This window comes from Haliotis rubra, unplaced genomic scaffold, assembly GCF_003918875.1.
Source record: "Haliotis rubra isolate DU_JTF1 unplaced genomic scaffold, ASM391887v1 Scf338, whole genome shotgun sequence".
NCBI lineage: Eukaryota > Metazoa > Mollusca > Gastropoda > Lepetellida > Haliotidae > Haliotis > Haliotis rubra.
In genome coordinates this window covers 69,278-95,405 of record NW_025767011.1, presented here as the reverse complement: position 1 = coordinate 95,405, position 26,128 = coordinate 69,278, and the positions used below count along the sequence as shown (strand labels likewise).

General features: G+C 42.5%; 2 protein-coding genes across 4 annotated transcripts in view; both read right to left on the bottom strand.

The window, feature by feature from the left end:
* Positions 1-1,650: 1,650 nt before the first annotated feature.
* LOC124284504 (flocculation protein FLO11-like) lies at positions 1,651-16,155 on the bottom strand. Of its 3 annotated transcripts, none has more exons than XR_006900571.1 (12): positions 16,067-16,155; positions 15,086-15,154; positions 14,067-14,146; positions 12,951-13,022; positions 11,769-11,892; positions 9,576-9,661; positions 8,625-8,696; positions 6,784-6,892; positions 4,310-5,739; positions 3,354-3,419; positions 2,112-2,521; positions 1,651-1,775 (listed from the first exon to the last, which is right to left on the bottom strand). XR_006900571.1 is itself a non-coding variant. In XM_046720576.1 (11 exons), the coding sequence occupies exons 1-11, from the start codon at positions 16,089-16,091 to the stop codon at positions 2,351-2,353; spliced, it is 2,304 nt and encodes a 767-aa protein (XP_046576532.1). In that variant the 5' UTR covers positions 16,092-16,155; the 3' UTR covers positions 1,651-2,350. The 3 variants fall into 3 exon arrangements, 1 of the variants encoding a protein (XP_046576532.1); XR_006900570.1 differs by having other exon boundaries at positions 1,651-2,227; positions 2,267-2,521; XM_046720576.1 differs by having other exon boundaries at positions 1,651-2,521.
* A 3,896-nt stretch (positions 16,156-20,051) lies between these two features.
* The window catches only part of LOC124284484 (cell surface hyaluronidase-like), a 31,825-nt gene continuing 25,748 nt past the window's right edge, over positions 20,052-26,128 (bottom strand). The window contains 5 exon segments of the mRNA XM_046720558.1: positions 20,052-20,303; positions 21,333-21,435; positions 21,634-21,693; positions 22,859-23,021; positions 24,896-25,078. Coding sequence (XP_046576514.1) covers positions 20,182-20,303; positions 21,333-21,435; positions 21,634-21,693; positions 22,859-23,021; positions 24,896-25,078 — 631 coding nt within the window. The 3' untranslated portion in view covers positions 20,052-20,181.

The window sequence follows — 26,128 nt, the reverse complement described above, 5'->3', positions numbered from 1 at the left end:
AGACACATTATACTGACTCCGAGCCGACCAGTCCTTGTTGTACCCATTAATGCCGAACGCCAGTCAGGGACCAACAAGTACCATATTTTAACGTCTTTTGGGATGACTCGGCCGGGGATCGAACCCGCGACCTTCCGCTGTCCGGGCGGACGCTCTTACCACTACAACACGGAGGCGGTTTAACGATTGTTAGAGCTTACTGAATTTGCCACATGTACCTCGTAACATGACAAAGGTACCTTAATCTTTTCGGACCAAAAAGAAAAATGTTAAGTTAGAAACACCAAATAATAATGATAGAAAATTCCTGCTGCAATGATCGCAGGTGGCAAGTCACTTAGGGAACCTACAGTGAAAAGATTCATCAATATCCCTCTAAGGAGCCGGAGTCCAAGAAACCTTGTTTTGAATCCAATGTTCACCCTTATTTTCAGTTTTGATTTGCAGTTTAATTCACATTAGGGCTTGCTATCGGTATAGATCGTAATCGTAAAAAAAAATATCGATCGATTATCGATAAATATCGGAGACGTAACTCTGAGCAAAATTGTCCAAACAATCTGAAAGACATGAAAATATTTCACATCAGTGGTGAGTGGCGACATGTTTTTGCATGGTTTATTAACAAAACAGGGCCCTGAACATAATTTCGAAGAATACCACGGATCAATTCCTAAATTTGTAGCCGAGTGGTTAAAGCGTTCGCTCGTCACGACTAAGACCATGGTTCGATTCCCCACATGGGTACAATGTGTGAAGCCCATTTCTGGTGTCCCCCGCCGTGATATTGCTGGAATATTGCTAAAAGCGGCGTAAAACTAAACTCACACATTCACTTAATCTCGTGACGTGACGAGCGAACGCTTCAACTACTTGGCTATACCCCCATCGGCAGTGCAGGGAACAAATAGCACGCCCTGACCAATGACAAAGAACGACCACACAGACGACCTATCTCTAGGCCATACAACGGTGACAGGGATGGTCACACGGCCTATATCCTAGATCCTATCTGAAGTAGCGGAGAGGTGTGGACATATTCTAGATTATACTTTCGCGTACAGATAGCATTCCTTTTTAAAGTTACAGATATAGCTCTTTGAGCCACATACTAAAACTGTTCTGACAAATGTGCTTAAAAAACTTTCAAGGAATTCTGGTTGGGTCTCACAGCAATCTGTACAATGCAGACATTATCAGCCAAAAGAACATGGATGATTCGTAATAAACATCATCAGTGATAGATTACCTAGATAGAAAGTTTGCTTCTACCTCTTTTTTCTCTTTCGTTCAGTTCCTTAAAAACTATTTTTAACAACTGTGACATAAGACGACAATGTTTTATGTCACTAGTTCGGTGCGTGGTTTGTCAGTGCATGTCAGTATTTGAGGGTTCCACCAAAATGATAAATGTCTGAGGCACGCATCATTTTCCTCCGGCACGAAGGCGACACCCAAAAGCTGTTCAAAGTGGTGGTCGATTTACTTTCACAAGGCCCCTCCTTAAACAAGGGACGTAACAATGTCACAATTATCACGTTTCTTTCATATGATAAAGGAATGGCAATAATGTAATGACCCAATCCAAAATGAAACTTGTAAATATCCGTCACAAATGCGTAAGACCAGTGCAAAAAACAAGGGACGTAATCATGTCACAATCACGTTTTATTTCCAATGATAAAGCAATGGTAATGATGTAATGAGCCAACCCAAAATGAAGCTTCTTGTACAGGAATCTATAGTCCAAGTCACGGATTGACCAATCCGTCAATCTATATATAGTCCAAGTCAATGATTGACAAGTCCGTCAATCTATAGTCCAAGTCAAGGATTGACCAATCCGTCAATCTATAGTCCAAGTCAAGGATTGACCAATCCGTCAACCTACATATAGTTCAAGTCGAGGATTGACCAATCCGTCAATCTACATATAGTTCAAGTCAAGGATTGACCAATCTGTCAATCTATAGTCCAAGTCAAGGATTGACCAATCCGTCAATCTATAGTCCAAGTCAATGATTGACCAATCCGTCAATCTATAGTCCAAGTCAATGATTGACCAATCCGTCAATCTATAGTCCAAGTCAAGGATTGACCAATCCGTCAACCTACATATAGTTCAAGTCAAGGATTGACCAGTCCGTCAATCAATAGTCCAAGTCAAGGATTGACCAATCCGTCAATGTACATATAGTCCAAGTCAAGGATTGACCAATCCGTCAATCTATAGTCCAAGTCAAGGTTGATCAATCCGTCAATCTACATATAGTCCAAGTCAAGGATTGACCAATCCGTCAATCTATAGTCCAAGTCAAGGATTTACCAATCCGTCAATCTATAGTCCAAGTCAAGGATTTACCAGTTCGTCACAGTGGTGCAGTGCGTGGAGCTCTGGTGATATTACAAGGTCTCTGTGATTACAGTTTACGCCATCACAGCACTCAACGTCGTCGTACTGATTGCCCTCGAAGGTGATGCTGTCTCCGTTCTTTGTAGTATTCCTCAGGACCGAGCATGCCTGGGAACATATACAGAGATTTAGAGAAATGTAGAAAGTGAGAGAAATATGCGGTGTTGGTGGTGCAGTTGCCATAGATGGACAATAGAGTATAGTGACTTCCGGTTCAGTGATCATGGTGGTTGGTTGTAGAGTGATTGTATCGGTGGATAATGATATCAGGTCGTGTGGTTGTAGGGTGATGGTATTAGTTGGTGTGACATCATGGTCGGTGGATAATGATGATATCAGGTCGGGTGATGGTATTAGTGGGTGTGATGATATCATGGCGGTTGGTTGTGAGGTGAGAGTATTAGTGGATGTTGATGATATCAGGGTCGGTGGATAATGATGATATCAGGTCGGGTGATGGTATTAGTGGGTGTGATGATATCATGGCGGTTGGTTGTGAGGTGTGAGTATTAGTGGATGTTGATGATATCAGGGTCGGTGGATAATGACAATATCAGGTTGTGTGGTTGTCAGGTGAGTAATTAGTGGATGGTGATGTTATGGCGGTTGGTTGTGAGCTGAGTGCATTTGTGGATGGTGATGATATCAGGGTCGGTGGATAATGACGATATCGGGTTGTGTGGTTGTCGGGTGGGTATATTAGTGGATGTGATGATGGATGGTTGTGTAATGAGTGTCACGGCATGAAGCCCTGGGGGAGGGGTAGAATGGGGGGGGCTCTAGCTGGTGATCATGCATAATGGTTGCATTACTGCGGGTGGTGGGTGAATGGGTGAGATGATGATGATGATGATGATGATGATGATGGTGGTGGTGGTGGATTGTTGTATTGATTTGTTATGATCGAACTTAAAAACTTAAACGCTGTTGTTAATCTCACCTCCAGTTCTATACAAGCAGCAGTAAAGTAGCATCCATTATCTTGAACTCTACCCGAAAAGCATGTCTGAAATATAAATTGAACATTCAAGTACTCGAACTCCATGAAATACAATAAAAACCACCGTGCGATAAAACTATCGCTTTGAGCTAAAATCTTATCACCAGTGGCCGGACGATGAAGGACGCCGATCATTAATTGTCAATCACAGGATTGTCTAATGCGGACGGTTATTTAAAGACCCCTGTCATTTAAACCCTTCTTGGATCGTTTCATTACAAACGGGTTGAGCCTGATGACTATGTAGCCCGTTGTCCTAGTCGATTGTGGGTTCTCATGTCACCCTTTACACAGATATTAAAGGTTGTTAGTTTGTCTCTGAAACTAATTAGGATGACTGATTTGTACCTGTGTTAGTGCATAGAGGCCTAGTCATGGAAAGGAATAAGGAATACATGACAGTACAAGTGTTCCTTTATTCCTTTCCAGGTTTCTTCACAAGGTATGTATTGCACTGTGGGTGAAATTCTGGGAATACATAAAGGAACACTTGCACCTTCATGTGTTCCCTTATTCGTTTTCATGACTATATGAATAGGGACACTATACTCAGTCTCGGGTATGTGCTGCTACCATGCATGAATTACTGACAATCAATGATGTCATCAATGTTCGCGAAAAGGGCAAGGTAACGTTAACACAAGGGTCAAGGTCAGCCATGACCTTACCGAACAAATGTTTTGCCCATGTGAGTATTTTTCTTCAATGATGATATCAATGTTCGCGAAAAGGGCAAGGTAACGTTAACACAAGGGTCAAGGTCAGCCATGACCTTACCGAACAAATGTTTTGCCCATGTGAGTATTTTTTGCAGGGTATGTAAATCTAATACTCACAAGACACAACTGTCCGCGTTACTTAGTTACGTATGAAGCTTAAGTTCCGAAGTGACTTACGTAATCTTTTCCCGACGGATGGTGTTCATCACAGCGAAGTGAGTGTCTACACTGGGACATGTCACTCTCGAACTGGCACTCATAACACACAGCCGGAGCACGTGTTGTTGTTGATGTTGTGGTGGTGGTGGTGGTGGTGGTGGTGGTGGTGTCGGTTGCTGCTGTGTCGGCAATAGTGGTTTCCGTGATTTCATCCGTCGCCATGGAAACAGTCGATGACGGCGGAGTGTTGGAAGACAATGTTGTTGGTGTTGGTGTTGGTTGTGTGCCCAATGAGGAATCTGTCGTCTCGAAAACAGGAGCAGAAGTTGGGGTATCTGAAGATACATCTGTTGTCATGGAAACAAAAGATGACGGCGGAGTGTCTGTATTCGAGGAAGTTGATGAATCGACATAAGGTGTTGGTTGAGTGCCTAATGAGGAATCTGTCGTCTGGGAAACAGATGGTGAAGCTGGGGTGTCTGAAGACACATCTGTTGTCATGGAAACAAAAGATGAAGACGGTGTGTCTGTATTCGAGGATGTTGATGAATCGACCTGTACTCCTGGCTGGACGCTTGATGACAAACCTGTTGTCATGGCAGCGGATGACGACGGTGGGGTATCGGGTAACACATCTGTTGTCATGGAAACAGACGATGACGGCGGATTGTTGGAAGACAATGATGTTGATGAATCGACATATTGTGTCGGTTGCGTGCTTAGTGAATCTGTTGACATGACAACAGATGGTGAACTTGGAGTATCAGAAAACGCATCTGTTGTCATGGATGCAGATGACGGTGTGCCTGAAAACGAATCTGTTGTCATGGAAACAGACGGTGATGTCGGATTGCCAGAAGACGGTGACGTCGACGCATCGACATATGGTGTTGGGGTAGCTGATGACGCTGTTGTTGTTATAGATACATAAGTTGACGGTGGGGTATCTGAAGATAACGATGTCGTCGCGGATACCTGTGTGGACGGTGACGTGTCTGAAGATGATGGAGAGGACATTGATGATGTTGGTGATGTCTGCATGCCTACTGTAGCTGATGTTGGCGAGGCACTAGATTCAGTGGTGGGTTGAAAAGTGGTGGAAGATGTCGTCTCTGTCGAGGTCATTGGCGTAGCTGAAACTGTAGATGTTGATGCGGCTGTCGAAGTTGGCGTTGTAATAGTAGATGTGTCTGTGACTGTTGACGTTGCGGTCGTAGAAGTACTTGATGAATATGCAGTAGTTGTCGGTGTGGGCACTGATTTCGACGTCGTACTCATTGTCTTCGCGGTGATGGTAGTTTTCATATTAGGTGTAGTAGTCATTGTTGTCGGAGTAGATGTAACTACGGTCGTTAAAGTTGTAGTTGTAATCACCTTTGCAGTAGTAGTTGTTGGAATAGCTTTCGTCGTAGATGCTGAAACAGTAGGCTTTGTTGGAGGATAGTTGGCTACAACAGGATAAAAACATGCAATGACATTTCCGGGTATCAAATACTCAATAACAACCGCAAATCCAAAATTGAATGCTGTTCACAATTACTCGATGCGTGTTCGCAAACAATCAATTATTGTAAGGGATATATATGCACGGAATTTTGTTTTCCGGAACTGGTACGTATTAAGCTTGCTTACAATGTACGAGTTTGTGTTCATGTTCCTCCCCTGAGGAAACACCCTGGGAGTTGAAGAGGATCTTCAAGATCCGACAGAAGAAGATCCTGTGTATGATTTTTCCTATTATGTTCCATGGTTACTCATGCTCTCAAGCACTGATCTGTCTCACCCAGACACAGGACACAGTTATGTTCTCAAGAGTAGCATCTGATTTAACCACAATGAGACATTTTCACACAAACCTGTATGTGAGACACCCATAGGAGTGAGTGAGTGAGTATGGTTTTAAGCCGCTTTTCGAAATATTCCAGCAATACCCCGGCGGGGGACACCAAAAATGGGCTTCACACACTGTACCCATGTAGGGAATGGAACCCGTGTCCTCGGCGTGACGAGCGAACGCTTTAATCATTAGGCTACCCCACCGTCCCTCAGAAACCCATAAGACAACTATTTACCAACCTGTGAGATTTGAGTGTGTGTGAGAAACAAAATACTGCCCTCCAGCCTTGTCAGATGCCATATATCTTGCAACTCCTTGTTTCAAACCGTATCTTACACGTTTTCGTTTGTTGGATACCTTGTGAAACTATAACACGAACGGTATGTGATGACACTCACGTAGGTATCTGTAATCTATGGACATCCGGGTTACAGTTGGTCTTCAGCAACCCATGCTTGTCGTAAGAGGCGACTAACGGGATCGGGTGGTCAGGCTCCCTGACTTGGTTACACATGTCATCGGTTCCCAATTACCTAGATCGATGCTCATGACATCAATCACTGGATTGTCTGGTCCAGGCTTGATTATTCACAGACCGCAGTCATTTAGCGGCGTTAAACAATAAATGATAAAAAAGTCATCCCTATATACCCACCATTCTGTCCACACGCTAGGTTGCAGTAGTCGGTGTCGCAGCATCTCGTACACAACGTGCTCAGGGAATCTGCCCTCTTGCCTTGTCCTTGGGTGATCTTTCCACAGGTCTTTAACGCAAAACAATATTCCCCATCTCAACAATAAGTGAGTAAGTGAGTTTAGTTTTATGCCGCTTTTAGCAACATTCCATCAAATCACGGCGGGGACACCAGACATGGCCTTCGCGCATTGTACCCATGTTGGGAATCGAACCCGGGTCTTTGGCGTGACGAGCGAACGCTTTAACCACTTGGCTGCCCCACCGCCCCCAGCAATTAGTTAAAGCTATAGGAGCATAAGGTTCTACTAAACAACCTTAGCGACTGTCGCAAGTCCATGTTAAGGTACGGGAGTTACGATCACTTTAGCGCTAAGATCGCTTTGTACAACGGCACCAAAGGCCCCGCTCCACAAAGCGATCTCAGCACAAAGGTGACCTTAAGTCACGCGATTTAATCTAGGCTTACGATCTCGTAGCGCTGCAAACAGGGTCATGGGGGTTAAATTTGAACCTTGCTACCTATGGGTTTAATCGATGACATTTCGATGTCAGACAAGGGTACAAATGCATAAGGGCGGTGGGGTAGCCTAGTGGTTAAGGCGTTTGCTCGTCACGCTGAGGACCCGGGTTCGATTTCCTACACGGGTACAATGTGTGAAACCCATTTCTGGTGTCCCCTGCCATGATATTGCTGGAATATTGCTGAAAGCGGCGTAAAGCTAAAACTCACGCACTTACAAATGCATAAGTTTTGTCAAACACGGTTGTGTCGAATAATGATGTGTCGAACTTTACTTTCGGTTGTCTAAATGTATATGCACCGTTCCTCCGTATTCCGGATTAAGTGAACATTTCGCGGTTGTGTAGAAAATCGGATAAGTCGAAGTAGGTCCTTTCAACTTCGACGCAACGGTCATGACTCTAATGATTGAGTTGGGTTTAAGCTGGTATAGCTGAAATATAGTTAAACAACACCAAGGTACAAACACTTCATGACCAACAGGAAAGACATGACCCCCATAGGGATTAAGGGTAAGAATAGGCCCTCAGATAGCTAGCGATTGTATGCAACGAGTGGAATCCCATATCTGGTGTTTTGCGCCGTGATATTGCTGGAATATTGCTAAAAGCGGCGTAAAACCAAACTCACTCACTCACTCACTCACTCCATCAGATGGTCACATTCGTCCGCGTCGACGTTGCTTATGATTAACAATCGTATCCCAGTTGCTTTGATCGATGCTCATGTTGTTAATCACTGGATTGTCTGGTCCAGAATCGATTATTTACAGACCACCCCCATAAAGCTGGAATATTGCTGAGTGCGGAGTTAATCAACAAACAAACAAATATAATAGCAATCACTGGAGTGTATGATTCAGATTATTTACAAATAATAATATAGATCATTTGTAATGCGCTTGACTCCACAACACTAGGCCATGCTCTAAGCGCAAACACAAAGCAGTCAGTAGCGAAGAAAAAGAAATGTCTTTAGATGAGATTTGAAACTTGAGAGAGTTGGAGCAGATTTGATGTCTGTAGGGAGAGAGTTCCACAGGCAAGCAGCTGAATGTTTGAAGGATCTATGTCCGAAAGTTTTGAGTTTATATGGAGGCACAACAAGAAGTGATTGATCGGCAGATCTGAGATTCCTCGGTGGGACGTAGGGTGAGACAAGGGCTTGGAGATAGAGTGGAGCAGTACCGTTGTTATGTTGCTTAACGCATACGTAGTGATGGGTTTATACGTAGTGATTGGTACAAAATGTTACCTTTGTCAGGTATACGTTTACTTACATACGTATCTACGCATCCAAGATTGAAGCGCAGTTCGTATTGGTCAGTGAGAACCTCATCGATGTAGCATTGCTGAGAATATACAGTAAACAAGTGGTGAAACAAATAATAATACAAGTTAGGAAACAAGTAATAATGCAAGTTAAGAACAAGTAATAATGCAAGTTAAGAACAAGTAATAATACAAGATAAGAACAAGTAATAATATAAGTTAAGAACAAGTAATAATACAAGTTAGGAAACAAGGAATAATGCAAGTTCAGAACAAGTAATAATGCAAGTTAAGAACAAGTAATAATGCAAGTTAAGAACAAGTAATAATACAAGTTAAGAACAAGTAATAATACAAGTTAAGAAAAGTAATAATGCAAGTTAAGAACAAGTAATAATACAAGTTAAGAACAAGTAATAATACAAGTTAAGAACAAGTAATAATGCAAGTTCAGAACAAGTAATAATGCAAGTTAAGAACAAGTAATAATACAAGTTAAGAACAAGTAATAATACAAGTTAAGAACAAGTAATAATACAAGTTAAGAACAAGTAATAATACAAGTTCAGAACAAGTAATAATACAAGTTAAGAACAAGTAATAATACAAGTTAAGAACAAGTAATAATGCAAGTTCAGAACAAGCAATAATGCAAGTTAAGAACACGTAATAATGCAAGTTAAGAACAAGTAATAATACAAGTTAAGAACAAGTAATAATACAAGTTAAGAACAAGGAATAATACAAGTTAAGAACAAGGAATAATACAAGTAATGAAACAATTATCATTCTAGTGCATCATTGCCATTCATCCACATTAATATATACACTGTCATCAACAACCCGTGAAGATCCGTGATAGAATTGGTCTTCAGCACCCCTTGCTTGCTGTAAAAGTCTATTAACAGGATCGGGTGGACCCAATCCTAAAATAGCATCAGGTTTTGGTAAACTCCTACCTGATTTTCTTCACAGGCTGTCACCTTCTCACATCGAGATGGTTCTTTGATGGAATCACAGTTATAACACGTTGTTCCCTTGGGAGCTGAAGTGGAAAGAAACACCATGATTGTACATCATCTGATGGGACAACGATACAATCTATACAATTTGTTGTATATGGATTATGTATTGATGATATGAGATTCACGTCGTACACAAACGGAGTTGACGATCAATGTGAATGAGAGAGTGTGGTGAGGTGTTTATGGCAATATTCCTGCAGTACGTCTGGGGACACCAGAAATGGGCATTGCTTGTTATACCTTTGTTGAACTGACCTTGGGACTTTTGCGTGACGATCGAACGCTTGGGCTACTGGGCTGCTCCACAACCCAACGATCGTTGAAAATATACTCAATATTCGAACAGTGAGTGAGTTTTACGCTACACTCAGCAATATTCAGTGATCAACAGCATGAGCATTATTCTACGTAATTGGGATACGATGACATGTGTCAACCAAGTCAGCGAGCCTGACTACCCAATCCCGTTAGTCGCCTCTTACGACAAGCGTGGGTTGCTGAAGACAAATTCTAACCCGGTCTTCACGGGTCCAATATTCGAACAGGAGGCTCTTAATTTTATTATTTAATTTTCAACAAAAGCCCCTTCCACGTTGAAGATATTCTGACAACGACGTTGGAATTTTATCCTAGATTGGTACAGGTCCTGTACACACTCCTGGCGGTCCAAAATATTCTCCACAGGCGCAATGGTGTCGAGTCCAAATGTGGCTCAGTGGTTTTTGGTTTTTTTCATGTTTGGAAACAGATGTCAGATTAGAGCCAAATCAGGAGAAGATGGATGCTGAAGGAACCATAATCGTTGATTGTTGCCATGTTGATTTATGCACTGGAATATTGTTTTTAATTGCCTTTTCTCAGGTTCCCAATTTTCGTAGATTTAATTGTCCCCACAGTTGCCTCTAATGGGCAACATAAGTAGTTTTATTATCTGGATCTCGGCCTGATTGTTCGCCATGATGGAATCGTCGGCATCCCAGAAAGCAGAGACCATAACGTTCCCCGCTGATCGGGTTTCTATGCTTTTTTGGCTGGTGATGATGTCACGGCCCTCCACTGTTTTGAAACTAGCAGTGGTGAACGTAGGTTTCATCAACATTCACACATCGGTGCAAAAACATTTGTGGATCAGCTTCCAACAGAACTAGGTTATCACAAGACATGTCGTGCTTTGATGGTTATTTATCAAATGTCAAAAGCTTATTAAGACCGACAAGCTAATACACCCTTCACTGTCAATGTTTCTTTGATAAAGGAATGCACTCTCTCCTGAATAATGGGGGCGGTGGGGTAGCCTAATGGTTAAAGCATTGGCTCGTCACGCCGAAGACCCGGGTTCGAATCCCCACATGGGTACAATGTGTGAAGCCCATTTCAAGTGTCCCCCGCCGTGATGTTGCTGGAATATTGCTAAAAGCCGCGTAAAACTAAACTCAGTCAGTCAGTCCTGAATAATGGTTACTGAACCAGCCTGTCTGCCATCACCATATCGTGAATTTGGGGGGTCATTTCCGATGTGCCTGACATCACATGTCCTCGAGGACGGAGTTTATCATTGAGGCTCTCCCTATCACACTTAAACTCTGCTGCCATCCCTTCCTTACGTTAGCACCATGATTAAAGCTTTCGCTCGTCACGCCGAAGACCCGGGTTCGATTCTCCACATGGGTACAATGTGTGAAGTGAATTTCTGGTGTCCCCGCCGTGATATTGCTGGACTATTGCTAAAACAGCGTAAAACTAAACTCACTCACTCACTTCTAGTGTTATCCTCTGAATAGATGGCTTTTGCTGTTAAAACACTCTTCTACAAGTACTTGACCAAGCATGGTCTTTAAGTTGATCAATTTTCCAAAGATCACAGACCCTGTTCACCGACATTTCACAGTGGACAAATTTCCTCAGATGGCTAAAGTGATTATTGGTAAATCACTTTGACATCATGTGATGACCACAACAAACGATTTTACTAAAATGCAATTCCGTGTTATTGAATGAGTGAATTAAGTTTTACGCCTCTTTTAGCAACATTCCAGCAATATCACGGCGGGGAACACCAGAAATGGGCTTCACGCATTGCAATTCCATGTGAGATCCAGAACTCATCCATCATCCCTCGTGACTTACGTCCCGCGCTGCATCCCTTTCTGTTACAGTATTCCCCGACACAGCAGTCCTCGCACACGTGGACGGCGACATCACGACCGCTGACCGCTGACCTTCGGCCTTTCACGGCGCCAGTACCACAGAGCTAGACGAAAACAACAAAGAAGGATAGCCGTGAGATATATTCGTTGTGTGATGACCAAATAGTTGTCGCCAAACTATAAACGTTGGGGTTCTCTGGTTTCGAAAATATTCTCTTCTTCTTTGATTGTCAATGTTGAAATGACGTATTCTTAAGAGGAGGATTGGGCATCTTGTGGCTTGTATGAGTTTGAATGTTGTGTAACCCGGCGCTTTCCAGCTATATGGCGACCGCCTGCTCTACCGTATGCTTTCAACTATAATAGGGGGCGATGGGGTAGCCTAGTGGTTAAAACATTGGCTCGTCACTACGAAAACCCGGGTTCGATTCCCCACATGGGTACAACGTGAGAAACCCATTCCTGGTGTCCCCCGCCGTATTGTTGCTGGAATATTGCTAAAAGCAGCCTGAAAGTAAAACTAACTCTCTCACTCATGTACAGCACTGGCTTGAATATTGTAAAAGCGGTGTAAAACTATACTCATTCACTCACTCTTGCTGTTTAGTACAGTCGAGTAGTAACGTTGTTTGTGTCTTACAAAGAGTGTTATTATTCCATACACATTTAATGCATAATAATTGTTTTCGATGGACGGAATACCAAAACAATATATAGTCACCACTACAATGAGGCTGATTATTCAACTACAAACCTGGCAGACTTGAGCCCAGAATATCTATAACAGTGACCTTTCATTTACACAGCTGTGAGTGAGTGAGTTTAGTTTTACGCCGCACTCAGCAACATGGAGATCTGTAAATAATCGAGTTTGGACCAGACAATCCAGGGATCAACGGCATGAACATCGATCTACGCAATTGGGGGCGAGCATGACTACCCGATCCCGTTAGTCGCCTCTTACGACAAGCATGGGTTACTGAAGATCAGCTCTAACCCGGACCTTCACGGATTTACACAGCTGTGAAATAGCTTCTCAGATGATTAAGCAAGGTAGACATCAGACCTCTTCTTTTTCATTTGGAATAACATGGGAGACTTTGCATCGTCCTTGAAAAAGTTACATACACATTCAGATGGAAACATTTGGAGAAGTACTCACTGATTGTGCTCTGCATCCAACTTTATAGAAGACGTGTCCCTGTTCTGTGATGTACTGGTCAGTAAAACACGCCTGGAAGACAAGAACATGGTATCAAGTTACTATCAACAGAAACGGTTCTTGATTGCTTCGTATTTGCTGAGCGGCAAAACAATAAAGTGCTAACATATTTATGTTATATTTGGAATTACACTTTCTCAGTAAAGTACAGATTCTAGTACTTTTGTTGGGTTGAGTCCCACGTGGAAGCCGTAGTGGCTGAGCGGGTAAGGCGGCTGACATTGTGTGCTATCGATTAGGTGCCTGACTCTGAGGGTGTGGGTTAGAATCCCTGATGGGACTCAACAGAATAAAAGTAATAGAATCGTACTTTACTGAGAAAGTGTAATTCCAAACAGGATATATGTTACACTGGACCAATTTGTGTATTCAATGCAGTGAGATATTGGAATGGGACAGTCCTCACAGGTAAGAATACAGGTATGTGATTCAACACCGATCATCTTTAACAAGTGTTGATCTCAAAGGTTCTGGAGATGTAACCAATATGTGGTATTCGGCTTCATTCAGTCCCAAAGAATATACTCACATGAAAATATATACACACGTGTACCCATGCATAATAAGCGAATATTGGTTGAATGGTTTGTTGTTTAACGCCGCACTCAGTAATATTCCAGCTACATGACGGCGGTCTGTAAACAATCGAGTCTGGACCAGACAATCCAGTGATCATCAGCATGAGCATCGATCTACGCAATTGGTATACGATGACAACCGAGTCAACGAGCCTGACCACCCGATCCTGTTAGTCGCCTCTTACGACAAGCATGGGTTACTGAAGATCAATTCTAACCCGGATCTTCAATAAGCCCTGGTCAATAAACGAATGGAAACTCATCTTTAAAGCCTTTGGCGCGAGTCTGAGTGGAGCCGCCACGGGTGAAGATATTGGCGGTGGTAGCAAATATTGAAGAGTTGTGTTCGTTCAGTCTGCACTTACTCTCCTTGCGTGAATAATTAAAAGGTCAGTTTGCATTCGCTTAACATGCATGTGTACACGTGGAACAAACAGACAGAGGCCATTATCTGAACACTGATTACTGATTTAGTTACCTCGTCTGACTCACACTGTAGTTTCTGGTGACAGTCATGGGGCAGGTTTACTCTATCACAAAACAGACAGTTTGGTCCAGCTGAAACAGGCACGGAATACGGATTCAAATTATTACACTTCACTGTCGCTATTAATATACACAAAATTAATTATGATGCAGTATTGATATCCTTAAACACAAAGAATTATAACTACCCGCGATAAGTCTGTGTCTGTGACTGAAGGGAGGTAATTTTTGACTGAAGGGAGGTAATTCATACCTGAAGGGAGGTAATCTATATTGAAGGAAGGCCAATTCTAAACTTGTTTTTCCCCTAATCGAGGCGTTCAGGTACGAAAGTATGAGGGACAAGATGGAGTCAGGGTTGGCATGTGGAAGGCTTGAATGGCTTGGTCTCACTACACATTCATCAAATACTGAAGGGAGGTAATTCTTTACTTACGGGACTTAATTCATAAACCTGAAGGGACGTAATCTGTACTAAGGGAGGTAATTCTAAACATGTTTCCCCTATTCCAGGCGTCCAGGAACGGGAGGATGAGGGGCGTGTTTGGGGTGAGGTGAGGTGAAATTCGGTTTTATGTCGCGCTTGAGAATATTTCGCTCATATGACGACTTGCATGCATGTGTATGTGTATGTGTGGCTGCTTGTACTAGCCCATACTAAAGCTGGTTTTATAGTGCTAGCCCACTCAGATACCATGCTGCAGTGAAGCATGAATACCCCACTCATGACACATTATACTGACTCCGAGCCGACCAGTAATTCATAAACCTGAATGGACGTAATCTGTACCATATTTTAGGTCTTTTGGTATGACGCGGTCAATCATGTTTCCTCTAACCAGGCGTCCAGGAACGGTCGGCGGTTATTGGACTGTAAGATGCACCACTGTCAATGCTAATACTTGTGTGGTCATGCACACACACCAAAAATCATATAGTTTTTCAATATCAAAATGCAGCAACATATGCATATAGATTTAAACAGAACACAAGTATACCCAATGTCCTGACCTTGCCGTTTTGACCTCGTTGTATTTACATAGTGACCACTGGCCATGTAGACAAGACTTGACCCCAACACTGCAACACAAACACCAAGGTGTTTACTGGAAGAAATGTTACATGTATTGCTAGGAAAAGATATACTTATGTTAATTGCTTGTATAATTTTCAATATCCTTTATACCAACGCATTAAAACAATACTGTTTTTGCTTCAGTTTCAGCAATGATGGCTGTATACTTTGTTTTACCCTTCAGATAAAGGCTAAAACAACATATGACATTTATGTCGATACATATTTTTAATAGCACGCTTATCATACCTGAAAGCATACCAAGGTCGTGAAAGATTAAACATTGGTATATTTATGTAATTACTCCCAATATAGGCACCTTTTGTCTAATTTGTGCTTCTATTGTTTCTTGACTAACGCTGCCCACTGCAAGTTTCCAGCTTTATCACGTACAGTCCGAATATCGAGTCCGGGCAAGGCAATCCAGTGATCGACATCAAACACGCTATTGGATACGATGTGTCAACGAGGTTAGCGAGCCTTAATACCTTATCCCGTTATTCGCCTGTTTCGAAAAGCATGGACTACTAAAGATTAATTCTAACCCGGCTCTTCACGGGTATCCAAGATCTGGATATATTTGATATATGGTAAATATCAGAAAACCAGATTCATCTGATTTTGATAAGACGCCCTGGCTAGAACTTGTATGCTGGTCGTGGGAGTTGACCGATCAGGCAAGTCGTCAAGCTTAGTGACTATCAACTGCATAGCATCGAACCCCAAGCCTAATCCTAATTATTTACACGCTCCTGAATACCAAAAAAATAATGATAATCCACAACAAGCAAAACAAGCAAAACGACTCAATACTGGTCGGAATGACATAAAGATCGGTTCAAACATGAGGCACACGGCCGAGCCAAGTAACGGTTAATATTTATAAATCTTTATAACGGTAAATGTTCATAACCTACCAAACAGTTTCAGTAAACAAGACATGTTGGTGTCGCTGGTGGCTCGCCTTGATCCTACCGTTAACTGTAACACGGGGGCCAGAGACAGATGGCCAGGTCCCACGCTCCCTGCATGTTTTTCTTTGCTAAAAATACAACGATGTTGCTCGATTTAGTAACAGAATATACATTGGCTTATCACCGGTGAGAGGTGATAGGTCAGACAGTGACATACCTATTTCAAGGCAAGATCTGAAGGTTCAGAATGCTGTCGCTCTTAGGGTGCAGGGCGGTGGAGTAGCCTAGTGGTTAACGCGTTCGCTGATCACGGCAAAGACCGGGTTTGGTTCCCCACATGGGTACAATGTGTGAAGTGTATTCCTGGTGTCCCCTCTGTGATCTTGCTGGACTTTTTGCTAAATGCCACGTACAGCTAACATCCACTCTTAGAATGCAAATTACATTAACAGAATCTTCATCAGGGTCGAATTTGTTTTGCGTTGAATTTGTTACCCTTATGTCGCGCCCGGAACATCTTCATGGGTTCGAGGAGTGCGGTGGGGTAGTCTAGTGGTTAAAGCGTTCGCTCGTCAAGTCGAAGGCCCGGGTTCGATTTCCCACATGGGTACAATATGTGAAGCCCATTTCTTGTGTCCCCCGTCGTGATATTGCTGGAATATTGCTGAAAGCGGCGTAAAACCATGGTCACTCACTCACTCATGTGACAAACAAGAGTAAACTGGTTCAACTGACGTATTTAATGACTGTGATAATTCCCCAAAGCTGGGATTTAGCAGCAATAACCCCTACGACTCATAGCAGTACATGCATCCTTTGTGAAACAAAAATGACTATATATACAACGGGCGTTCACGGTGTCCCCGCCGTGATATTGCTCGTCACGCCGAAGGCCCAGGTTCGATTACCCACAAGTGAAGTCCATTTCTGGTTTTGCCCGCTATAAACTCACTCACGTTCTCTCACTCAGCTACCCTACCACCAACTCACTCACTCACTCTTTTCAGATTATGCAAACAGTCCAAAGTCCTATCGTATTTTTCCATGCTAACCTAGATCTGTTGCGATATGGTTTTTCTAAACCTCTATATGAAAACATGACACGTGTTTTAAGAGATAAAAATTAAAACAATGACGCTTGTACTTAAAAACAAAAACTCTACAGGAAATATTTTATCCATATGTAGGGTGAGTGAATATTGTTTACCGCCACTTCAGCTTCACCGATAAAACGATGAGGTCAAGTTGGAAATGAACTGTGAACTGTGAACTGAGGCTGGCTATCGAAATCGATAGATGACAGAGATCAATAATCGTTAACGAAATATCGATCGATTGTCGATAAATATCGGAGACCAAAATAAATCTGAAAGAAATTAATAAATTTCACATCAATGGTGAGTGATGACATGTTTTGCAGGGATTATTAACAAAACAGGGTCCTGAACATAATTTCGAAGCAGGCCATGAATAAAGTCCTAAATTTGTATGTTGTGTGAGGAAATTAAAACGTGTTTCTATCGCAAAAGTTACTCTACGGTATTATCGAAAACATACTTTTGATATAGATAATAATTAACAGTTTTTCCAATCGACGATATTTCCGATTATCGATTATTTTAACCAGCCCAGATAAACAGTCGCCAAACAATACAAATCTGAGGCCCTATAAATACAGCTATAATGCCGTATAAAAACATCGGTCGAAAAAGTTTGTTTCTTTGAATCGGTAGAAGGCATTGCACACCTACTGCGCTCCGCTCCAATAATACACTGAGAGGTAAACTTTTAATGAACGTTTATTGCAATTTTATAATCTATCTACTTTTAAAAATCACAGTAACGTTTAGACAAATATAGAACTGAGACCAGGGCAAATATCGGCTATATATCTATTTATATACAGCTTGACCACCTAGGCTATTAATATATTTGCCAAGCCCATATTGGACACTGTGCATTTGGTGCGACCGTCACAGGTCAGTTTATCGGATAGTATGACTATCTTGACCTGTTTAAAATATACTCAAAGGCAAAAGTGATCATTTACATTATTCGATAACTGATGATGGCGGGGGTATTCTAGTAGTAGCAGCTGTAGTTGTAGTAGTAGTAGTGGTAGTAGTCGTGGTAGTATTAGTGAGTGAGTTTTGTTTTACGCCGAATTTCCAGCTATGTGGTGCGATCTGTAAATATCTGTCTGGACCAGAAAATACAGTGATCAACAGGACGAGCATCGATCTATGCAATTGGGATACGATGACATGTGTCAACCAAGTTACCGAGCCTGGCCACCCTATCCCGTTAGTCGCCTTTTACGACAAGCATGGATTGCTGAAGACCAATGCTAACCCGGGTGGCAGCAGTAGTAGTAGTAGTAGTAGTAGTAGTAGTAGTAGCAGTCGTAGTGGTAGTGGTAGGTAGTAGTAGGGTAGTAGGTAGTAGTAGTAGTAGTAGTAGTAGTAGTAGTAGTAGTAGTAGTAGCAGCAGCATCAGAAGCATAAACTACGATTATAACGAACTCGGATGAACAATAACTCAGTTATACGCCATGTTGCTGCAGTGTTCCACCTGGAAACATGACGCCACGGTTAGTTATGTTATAACTGATAGCATGTAGTCATCACCAATAACATTACAAGGGCATGGTCCCTCGAGGGTATGTGTTCGAAGCCTGGTTGGCCATGATTTCAAGGTTTATCGGTATCACGGTCGTGATTGTTTTACCAAAGCTCAAGTCAAAACATTGATTACACAACAGTCTCGTTTCCTGCTGACTGGGTTCCGTCCTATTGTGCAACTTAGTACAAAAACCAGTCCAGAATTTTGAGACAAATTCATTAAACTGGATGCATAAATATTAATCAGTATTATTTGATACATCTAAGCACTTGTATATTGCAACACTACGCTCCTTCTAATCCTTGCAAACACGTCGTGCAGCGTGCTCTGTCGTACAGCGTGCTCTGACAATCTGGAAATCTTGGAGATCTCAAAACGAGGCTCTGCCGCTAGAAACATTTGGCGGTCTGGTACGGACTTGATATTATATCAATCATATTGCCCGTTACAAAACAACACTGAATAAGCGCAAAGAACACATAACAGATGTAACCAGTGAGCCAGATGAAGTGTGAATCATTTTACGCCCTCATCAAACAGGGGCAGTCAGTGACGTCTAAGTTAAGGTCATGCTGCCTACACCTCGCCATAAAATATAGAAATACGATGTTATTAAAGTTTAAATTAAAATCAACTTGTAAATACCATTTTCTTATGAAACAAGAAATTGGAATTCAGTGTAACCATACTTGTTTGTGGTGTCTCTTTTCACTTTCACACGAGAAAATTCGAATCGGCTGAAAAGTAGGTCATTATCTGAATAGGTTAATGAGACTCATGTTTCGGTTCGTAAACGCCTAAGACCCGCGTCGCTTCTGGAACTTTTCCCACATCAAGTTAAAACACTGTCAAATACATGTACTTTAAATCCTGATCAAAGTGACGCTAAATCCACCCAAGTCCATCTTCGCTGTTTCACATATAATCATGTTACACGGATTAACAACCCATTGACCTAGATTAGCGAAGGGCAGATATATTTGGTGTAGGTGTGGCACATTCACAAAGAATGGCTATCGCTCCTATTCCTGTTAAGGTCATTCGACCTGTCACGTTCGCTCGCCACGCCGAAGACCCGGATTCGATTCCCCACATGGGTACAATGTGTGAAGCCCATTTCTGGTGTCCCCCGCCCCGATATGGCTGGAATATTGCTAAAACCATACTCACTCACTCACTCACTCACCCATGACGCAGAGTGTTTATTATAACTCGAAACGTCATTATTGAAACTTCCGCCTTAAGGTTAACGGAGTATCATTCCGCGCAAGGGACGTGTCACACATGTATACACGAGATTCCTCCACCTGACGTCATCGATCAAGTACCAGGTTACAACACAGAAAAATATTTGACACAAAAACAATTTCCACTTAATAACTTTAATGCCTCAAAGATTTCAAATGGGAGTGAAATTCGAATTCGCCAAAGCTTGCCCTATTGTTCGGCTGTGTTGTTATCGTATGATTAAATGGGTATATAATAAATCTTGTTATTCATCCCAACAACTGGCTGGTACAAAATGCAGTGTTACAGGCTCTGTATTCTACATGGTGGCGCTGGCAGTCCTCCGTACTTCCTGCACCGTCACATGACCGAGTCCTCGTCTGAAGTCCGCCTTTAAGAAGAAACCGTATTACAAAAATAAATTAAGAAGCACTTGAAGTCCAGGGTCCCGTTCCACAAAGTGAACTTTGTGCTGAGATGATCGTAAATCCCGTACTTTAACATAGATATATGACAGTGATAGCGCTAAGCTGGCTTCGTACAACAGCACCCTGATCCCGGTTTCACAAAGCTCTCGTAAGCCTTAAGACCTTGTAACTTTTCTCGTAGCATTCGTACCTGCAATGTTACTGAGTATGGCGTCCAGCATATATTACATATACTAGGGTGTCGTTGTACTATGCGGTGATAATAACTCCCATACCTTAACGCCGGACCTCCTCCGTGGTGTAGTGGTTAGAGCGTCCGCCCGGAGAGCGGAACGTCGCGGGTTCGATCCCCGACCGCGTCATACCAAAAGACGTTAAAATATGGTACTTGTTGGTCCCTGTCTGGCGCTCGGCATTAATGGGTACAACAAGGACTGGTCGGCTCGGAGTCAGTATAATGTGTCTGAGTGGGGTATTCATGCTTCACTGTGGCATGGTATCTCAGTGGGCTAGCACTATAAAACCAGCTTAAGTCTTGGCTAGTACAAGCAGCCGCACATACACATACATACGCATGCACGTCGTCATATGAGCGAAATATTCTCAAGCACGACGTTAAACCCAATTTCACCTCACCTTACGACAGCCGTAGCGCTAAGCTGGCTTCGTACAACAGCACCCTGGCCCCTTTTTCTGACAAGTGGTGTTGGTGCTGGGGTGATCGCAACTCCCATACCATAATGCCGAAAACCTGTGAAGATCCGGGTTAGAAATGGTCTTCAGGTTGTCGTAAGAGGCGACTCGCAGGACCGAGTGGTCAGGCGCCCTTACTTGGTTAAAACATGTCATTGTATCCCAAATGATCGATGCCCATGGTGTAGATCACTGGATTGTCTGGCTCAGACTCGATTATTTACAGACCACCGCCATATAGCTGGAACATTGCTGAGTAGGGCCGACACTCCGTGACATTCAGTAAGTCACGCACATACCTCCACAAGACTGAGAGCATTGCGACCATGCTGTCCACTGTCCACCTTGTCCGTTTGTCGAGGTTCGAGTCTCAAAAGGTCTTGTAGGTCCCGCTCCCCATCCCTGCAACAATGAAGTAATTCTACATTTACAAATAATTCATTTACCTAAAATAGCATTTGAACCTAACCCCTGGATAATTTATAGGGGAAGATCGTTCCACTCACAGCTCTAATTGCGATTATCTAAATATTTTCAATCCAAGAGTTACATCCCTTTGATCAGGTGGATGCAGGCAAATAGAACGGAAGGCGTTCATACCTGTGGTGGGTCCTTGGATGTAACCTGAAGGCTGTTGGCATGAAGACCATTGCTCCCCGTCTGTAAAACAGAAACAGATGAGACATCGTCAGTGGATCCGGGTAGAATATTGACTGGTTGCATTTATGCAATGCATGCTACAAATCATTCGTGACCAACTCGTGTTATTCCGGGACAAGCCGAATAGGTTACGGAAAGGGGCGAGTGGTGACGAATGGCTACAAATAAGCTTAATGGTGCACTCCGCGATATTCCAACTGTTTTGTTTATTTGTTTATTTGTTTGTTGTTTAACTCCGCACTTAGCTTTTTGGCGACGGTCTGTTGTAAATAGTGTTGTAAATAGTGTCCAGTGATCAACAACATGAGCATCGATCTACGCAATAGGGATACGGTGACATGTGTCAACCAAGTCAGCGTGCCTGAGCACCCGATCCCTTCAGTCGCCTCTTACGACAAGCTGAAAAGCTTCTTCACTGATAGGCACCGGAGTGTAAGTAATCCAATGATTGATATCATGAACAAGGTTCCATGGTTAATATGCCATGTAATCAACCATGTCAGCAAGCCTGGCTCACCCCATATGCATTAAGTCGTCTCGTACGAAAAGCAGTTTGATGAGAAATGTTTGGGTCCCTTAGCTGCAAGACACTGCGATTCGTGGTTTTAACACACAATTCACTCAAATCAGTCACTGTATTGCAACTTTGAACATACGTGTTTCTGTTCCTACTGATATTTTTATTACCTATTACCTAAACATTTTCAACAAATCATGTAAGTAATATATTAGGTGGTCAAGCCTTCAGCTAAACTATCACTGCTATACTTGACAAATAGTTAAACGTTTTACAAATATAAACACATTTGATTTAATGTTATAGAGGCAAAAGTGTTTAAATTCCATTAGTGTCAGTGTTTTCCAATAAAGAGGGGTTCTCTATGTGGATCACATTTCTCTAAAAAATATAACTGTTTCTAATGTTTAAACTGAACTGGTCATTCGTCCGACAAAAACGTCTCAGACCCATATGATTAATCACTTGAAGCTTTCAACCAACGGTGATGCGAATTGATGTAACTTTAATAAGACAACCCAAAGATACAGCTCTCTGACTCTGACTCTCACGCTCTCACCATTAGACATAAACAGTTCCTATAGATACAGCAGTACAACAGCTATAGCAGATTTAAAAACAACTTGCTGCTTGTGCGTCATGTCTTACAATGGGGGCTCTCTTGTATGGTCCGTAGGCTCTGGAGGTGCAGTCGCCGTCGTTCATGTCGCCGGATAACACCTCGAACCTGATGCTTGGGCATCTCTCTGGGCACGAATGGGTTTCATTCTCCAGCCGATCGTTCATGTTCATGTATTTAAAGAACCAGAGCCTTCAACGAGAGTACAAAATGAAATATATGTCAACATTTTCTCACGACATATCATTTGAGATGTAGCTGCCACTAGCTGGTACCCATCAGATAGAATACCCCATACTCTTCAGATGGATCTACCGTGTACCTTCCAGACAGACTGTAGTCACAAGTCTAGGGGAGATAACTCTCATTTGTTTTAATTCTTGCCAGGCGTGCTGTTTTTGTATCTGAATTGTAATCGTCAATTGCCATGCTCAAGCTGCCTGATTCAGGTTGTAGTTGCAGATAAGTATGAAGAAAAAAACATTTGGTTCTCTGTTGTTGTTTTTTAGAAACTGCACAAATTACATTTGCAGATTTCACATCCAGTGTAAAATGATTCAGTTCCGGTGTAACATTAACTTCCCAGATTCTTCAAGAAATATTCAGTCATGACTTTTCAGAAAGTGAAATGAGTTTTCTTAGAAATAAACACGTTTTCAGGCCCTGACAACGTCCTAGATATGTTCCATCATCAAGTATTTCAAACTCTATTACACCGGTTCCAAAATCGTTGTGTTCGATTATGAGAAATGTGATCGATTGCTTGGTCGTTTGGCCACTGCGACTAATCTTCGATTATTTCAATTAATCGGACCACCACTACTGCTGAGTTTAGGGCCTCCTTGACAAGAAGGGCATTTAGGTTAATAAAGTTATTATATAGCGAAGTTATGTAAGTGTCATTAAACGTATCCAATACTCTCCAGGAAATTATCCTGAAACTTTAACACAGTCAGATACCTTAAGAAGGAAGTAGCCTTTAAATGGATGTGACTCTCGGGTGGACATATCCTGTATCCTCCAAACTGATGGACGTCTCGGATGGACATACCCTATCTTCTGCAGGTGTGCATTGTGCAACTTCTATCCTGCTGGTGGATATTCTGTTCAGGTGGGCAAACTCTGCGCCTTTTACCCCTAAGATCGACATACCTTTTACCCCTCAGGTAGACGTAACCTCTACCCCTCTGATGAACACATGCTCTACCCCGCAAATGGACATAGCCTCTACACCTCTTAAGCACAAAGCCTCTATACCTCAAGTGGACATAGTCTCTACCCCTCAGACGGTCATTGCGTTTAAACCTCAGGTGGACAAACTCTCTACACTTTAGATCGACATACCCTCTACCGCTTTGATGGATCAGTCTCTACCCCTCAGATGGACATAACCTCTAAACCTTCGGTGGACATACTCCTCATACCCTCTGATGATCAAAGCCTCTAACCCTCTGATTGATATACATTCTACCCTTCTGACGAACAAAGCCTCTAACCCTCTGATGGATATACCTTCTACCTGTCTGATGGACAAAGCCTCTAACCCTCTGATGGATATACCTTTTACGCTACTGACGAACAAAGCCTCTAACCCTCTGATGGATATACCTTCTACCTGCCTGATGGACAAAGCCTCTAACCCTCTGATGGATATACCTTCCACCCTTATGACGAACCAAGCCTCTAAACCTCTGATGGAAATGCCTTCTACCCGACTGATGGACAGCCTCTAAAACTCCGGTGGATATACTCCTCATCCCCTCTGATGGTCATAGCGTCTAAACCTCAGGTGGACATACCCCAAATAGCCTCTACCCCCTGATGTATATACCTTCTAATCTTCTGATGGACATATAGCCTCTACACCTCAGATGGACATACCCTCTACTCCTTTGATGGACAGGTCTAAACCTCAGATGAACATACTCTCTACCCCTCAGTTCAACATAATCTCTAACCCTCTGATGGACATACCTTCTATTCCCTGATGGACATATAGTCTCTAAACCATCAGATGGACATGCCCTCTACCCCTAAAAACACATGCCCTCTACAAACCGACCTACCCAGTGGTGTTGTCATGATACACAGCTCCACCCGAAGTGTCCCGGTCAAGGTCCTCAACGCTTGAAACCCGCTTCCAGTAGTGTCCAACCCAGCCGGTGTCGTCCCGGTAGACTGGGTAGTACATCGTGAAGTGGAACTTGCCATTCCGGGGGAAACAGACACCGAACCGCACCCAGTCCCCCCTAAAACACATTGTGCCGACATACACGTAACGCCCATGATACATATAATCACTGACCAAATTGAGTCCAGTGAAACACTACGAAGAAAGATGTAATAATCCAGCTCCCGTTTGTGTTTTGTAACAGGCCGTGAACAGTTACCATGGTTACCTTTTGTCGCGAACACCTGGTGTCATCGCTGATTTTCAGTGACCCGTTCATATTATTGTCACAGCTAATTTCCCTTTACACCGAACATAATATATAACATATATATGATATATTATGATTCTAGTGCTTTTCTTGGGTTGAGTCCCATCCGGGATTCGAACACACCCTCAGAGTCAGGCACCTAATCGCCAGCACACAAATTCAGACGCCTAGACCGCTCAGCCAACGCAGCTTCCACAAAAATGGAAGTCAGACAACTGGTAGTCCAGACCACGGAGTGTGTGTACCCCTCTTATAGGTGTAGATTGGGATAACTTCCAAATATAACATGTTACTTTTGACCACGTTCTAAATGGCATTGTTTATTCAAAACATAACATATTTCTCAGGAGAGTCAAGTTTGTGTATTCATTTGCATTGACGTTTTATGTTTTCTTGGTTGTTGGTTTCGCACCGATTTCATTTTGAATAGATTTCAGGAGTGCCTTATCAGGGCTTGCACTGGTGCAACCTGAAACTGCTAAATGCAACCTCTTATGTATATCAACTTGCATCCAGTGCTTGTTAATATTGTTTGTTCAAAGAACACAGACTTCAGCTGGAAACCAGAATGATGAGGAACTGACTTGGAACAGTGACTCTGATTATTGTAGGAACAGTGACTGAAGGACTTACTGTTCCCGAAAGTTTAGGAAGTAAGATAACTACAGATTTCTTTTGTCATAATACTGTTCTAAACCGTCTTTACCAAAACTCAAGCATTACATCAAATGTTACATTAAACAGCAGGTGCAATCTGTTTTTATTTGGTGCAACAAGTTGATTGCCTTAGGTTGCACTGGGTGGAAGTTGGTTTCATTTCCTTAAATCGGCCCCTGGCTTATGCTTTCAATCTTAAAC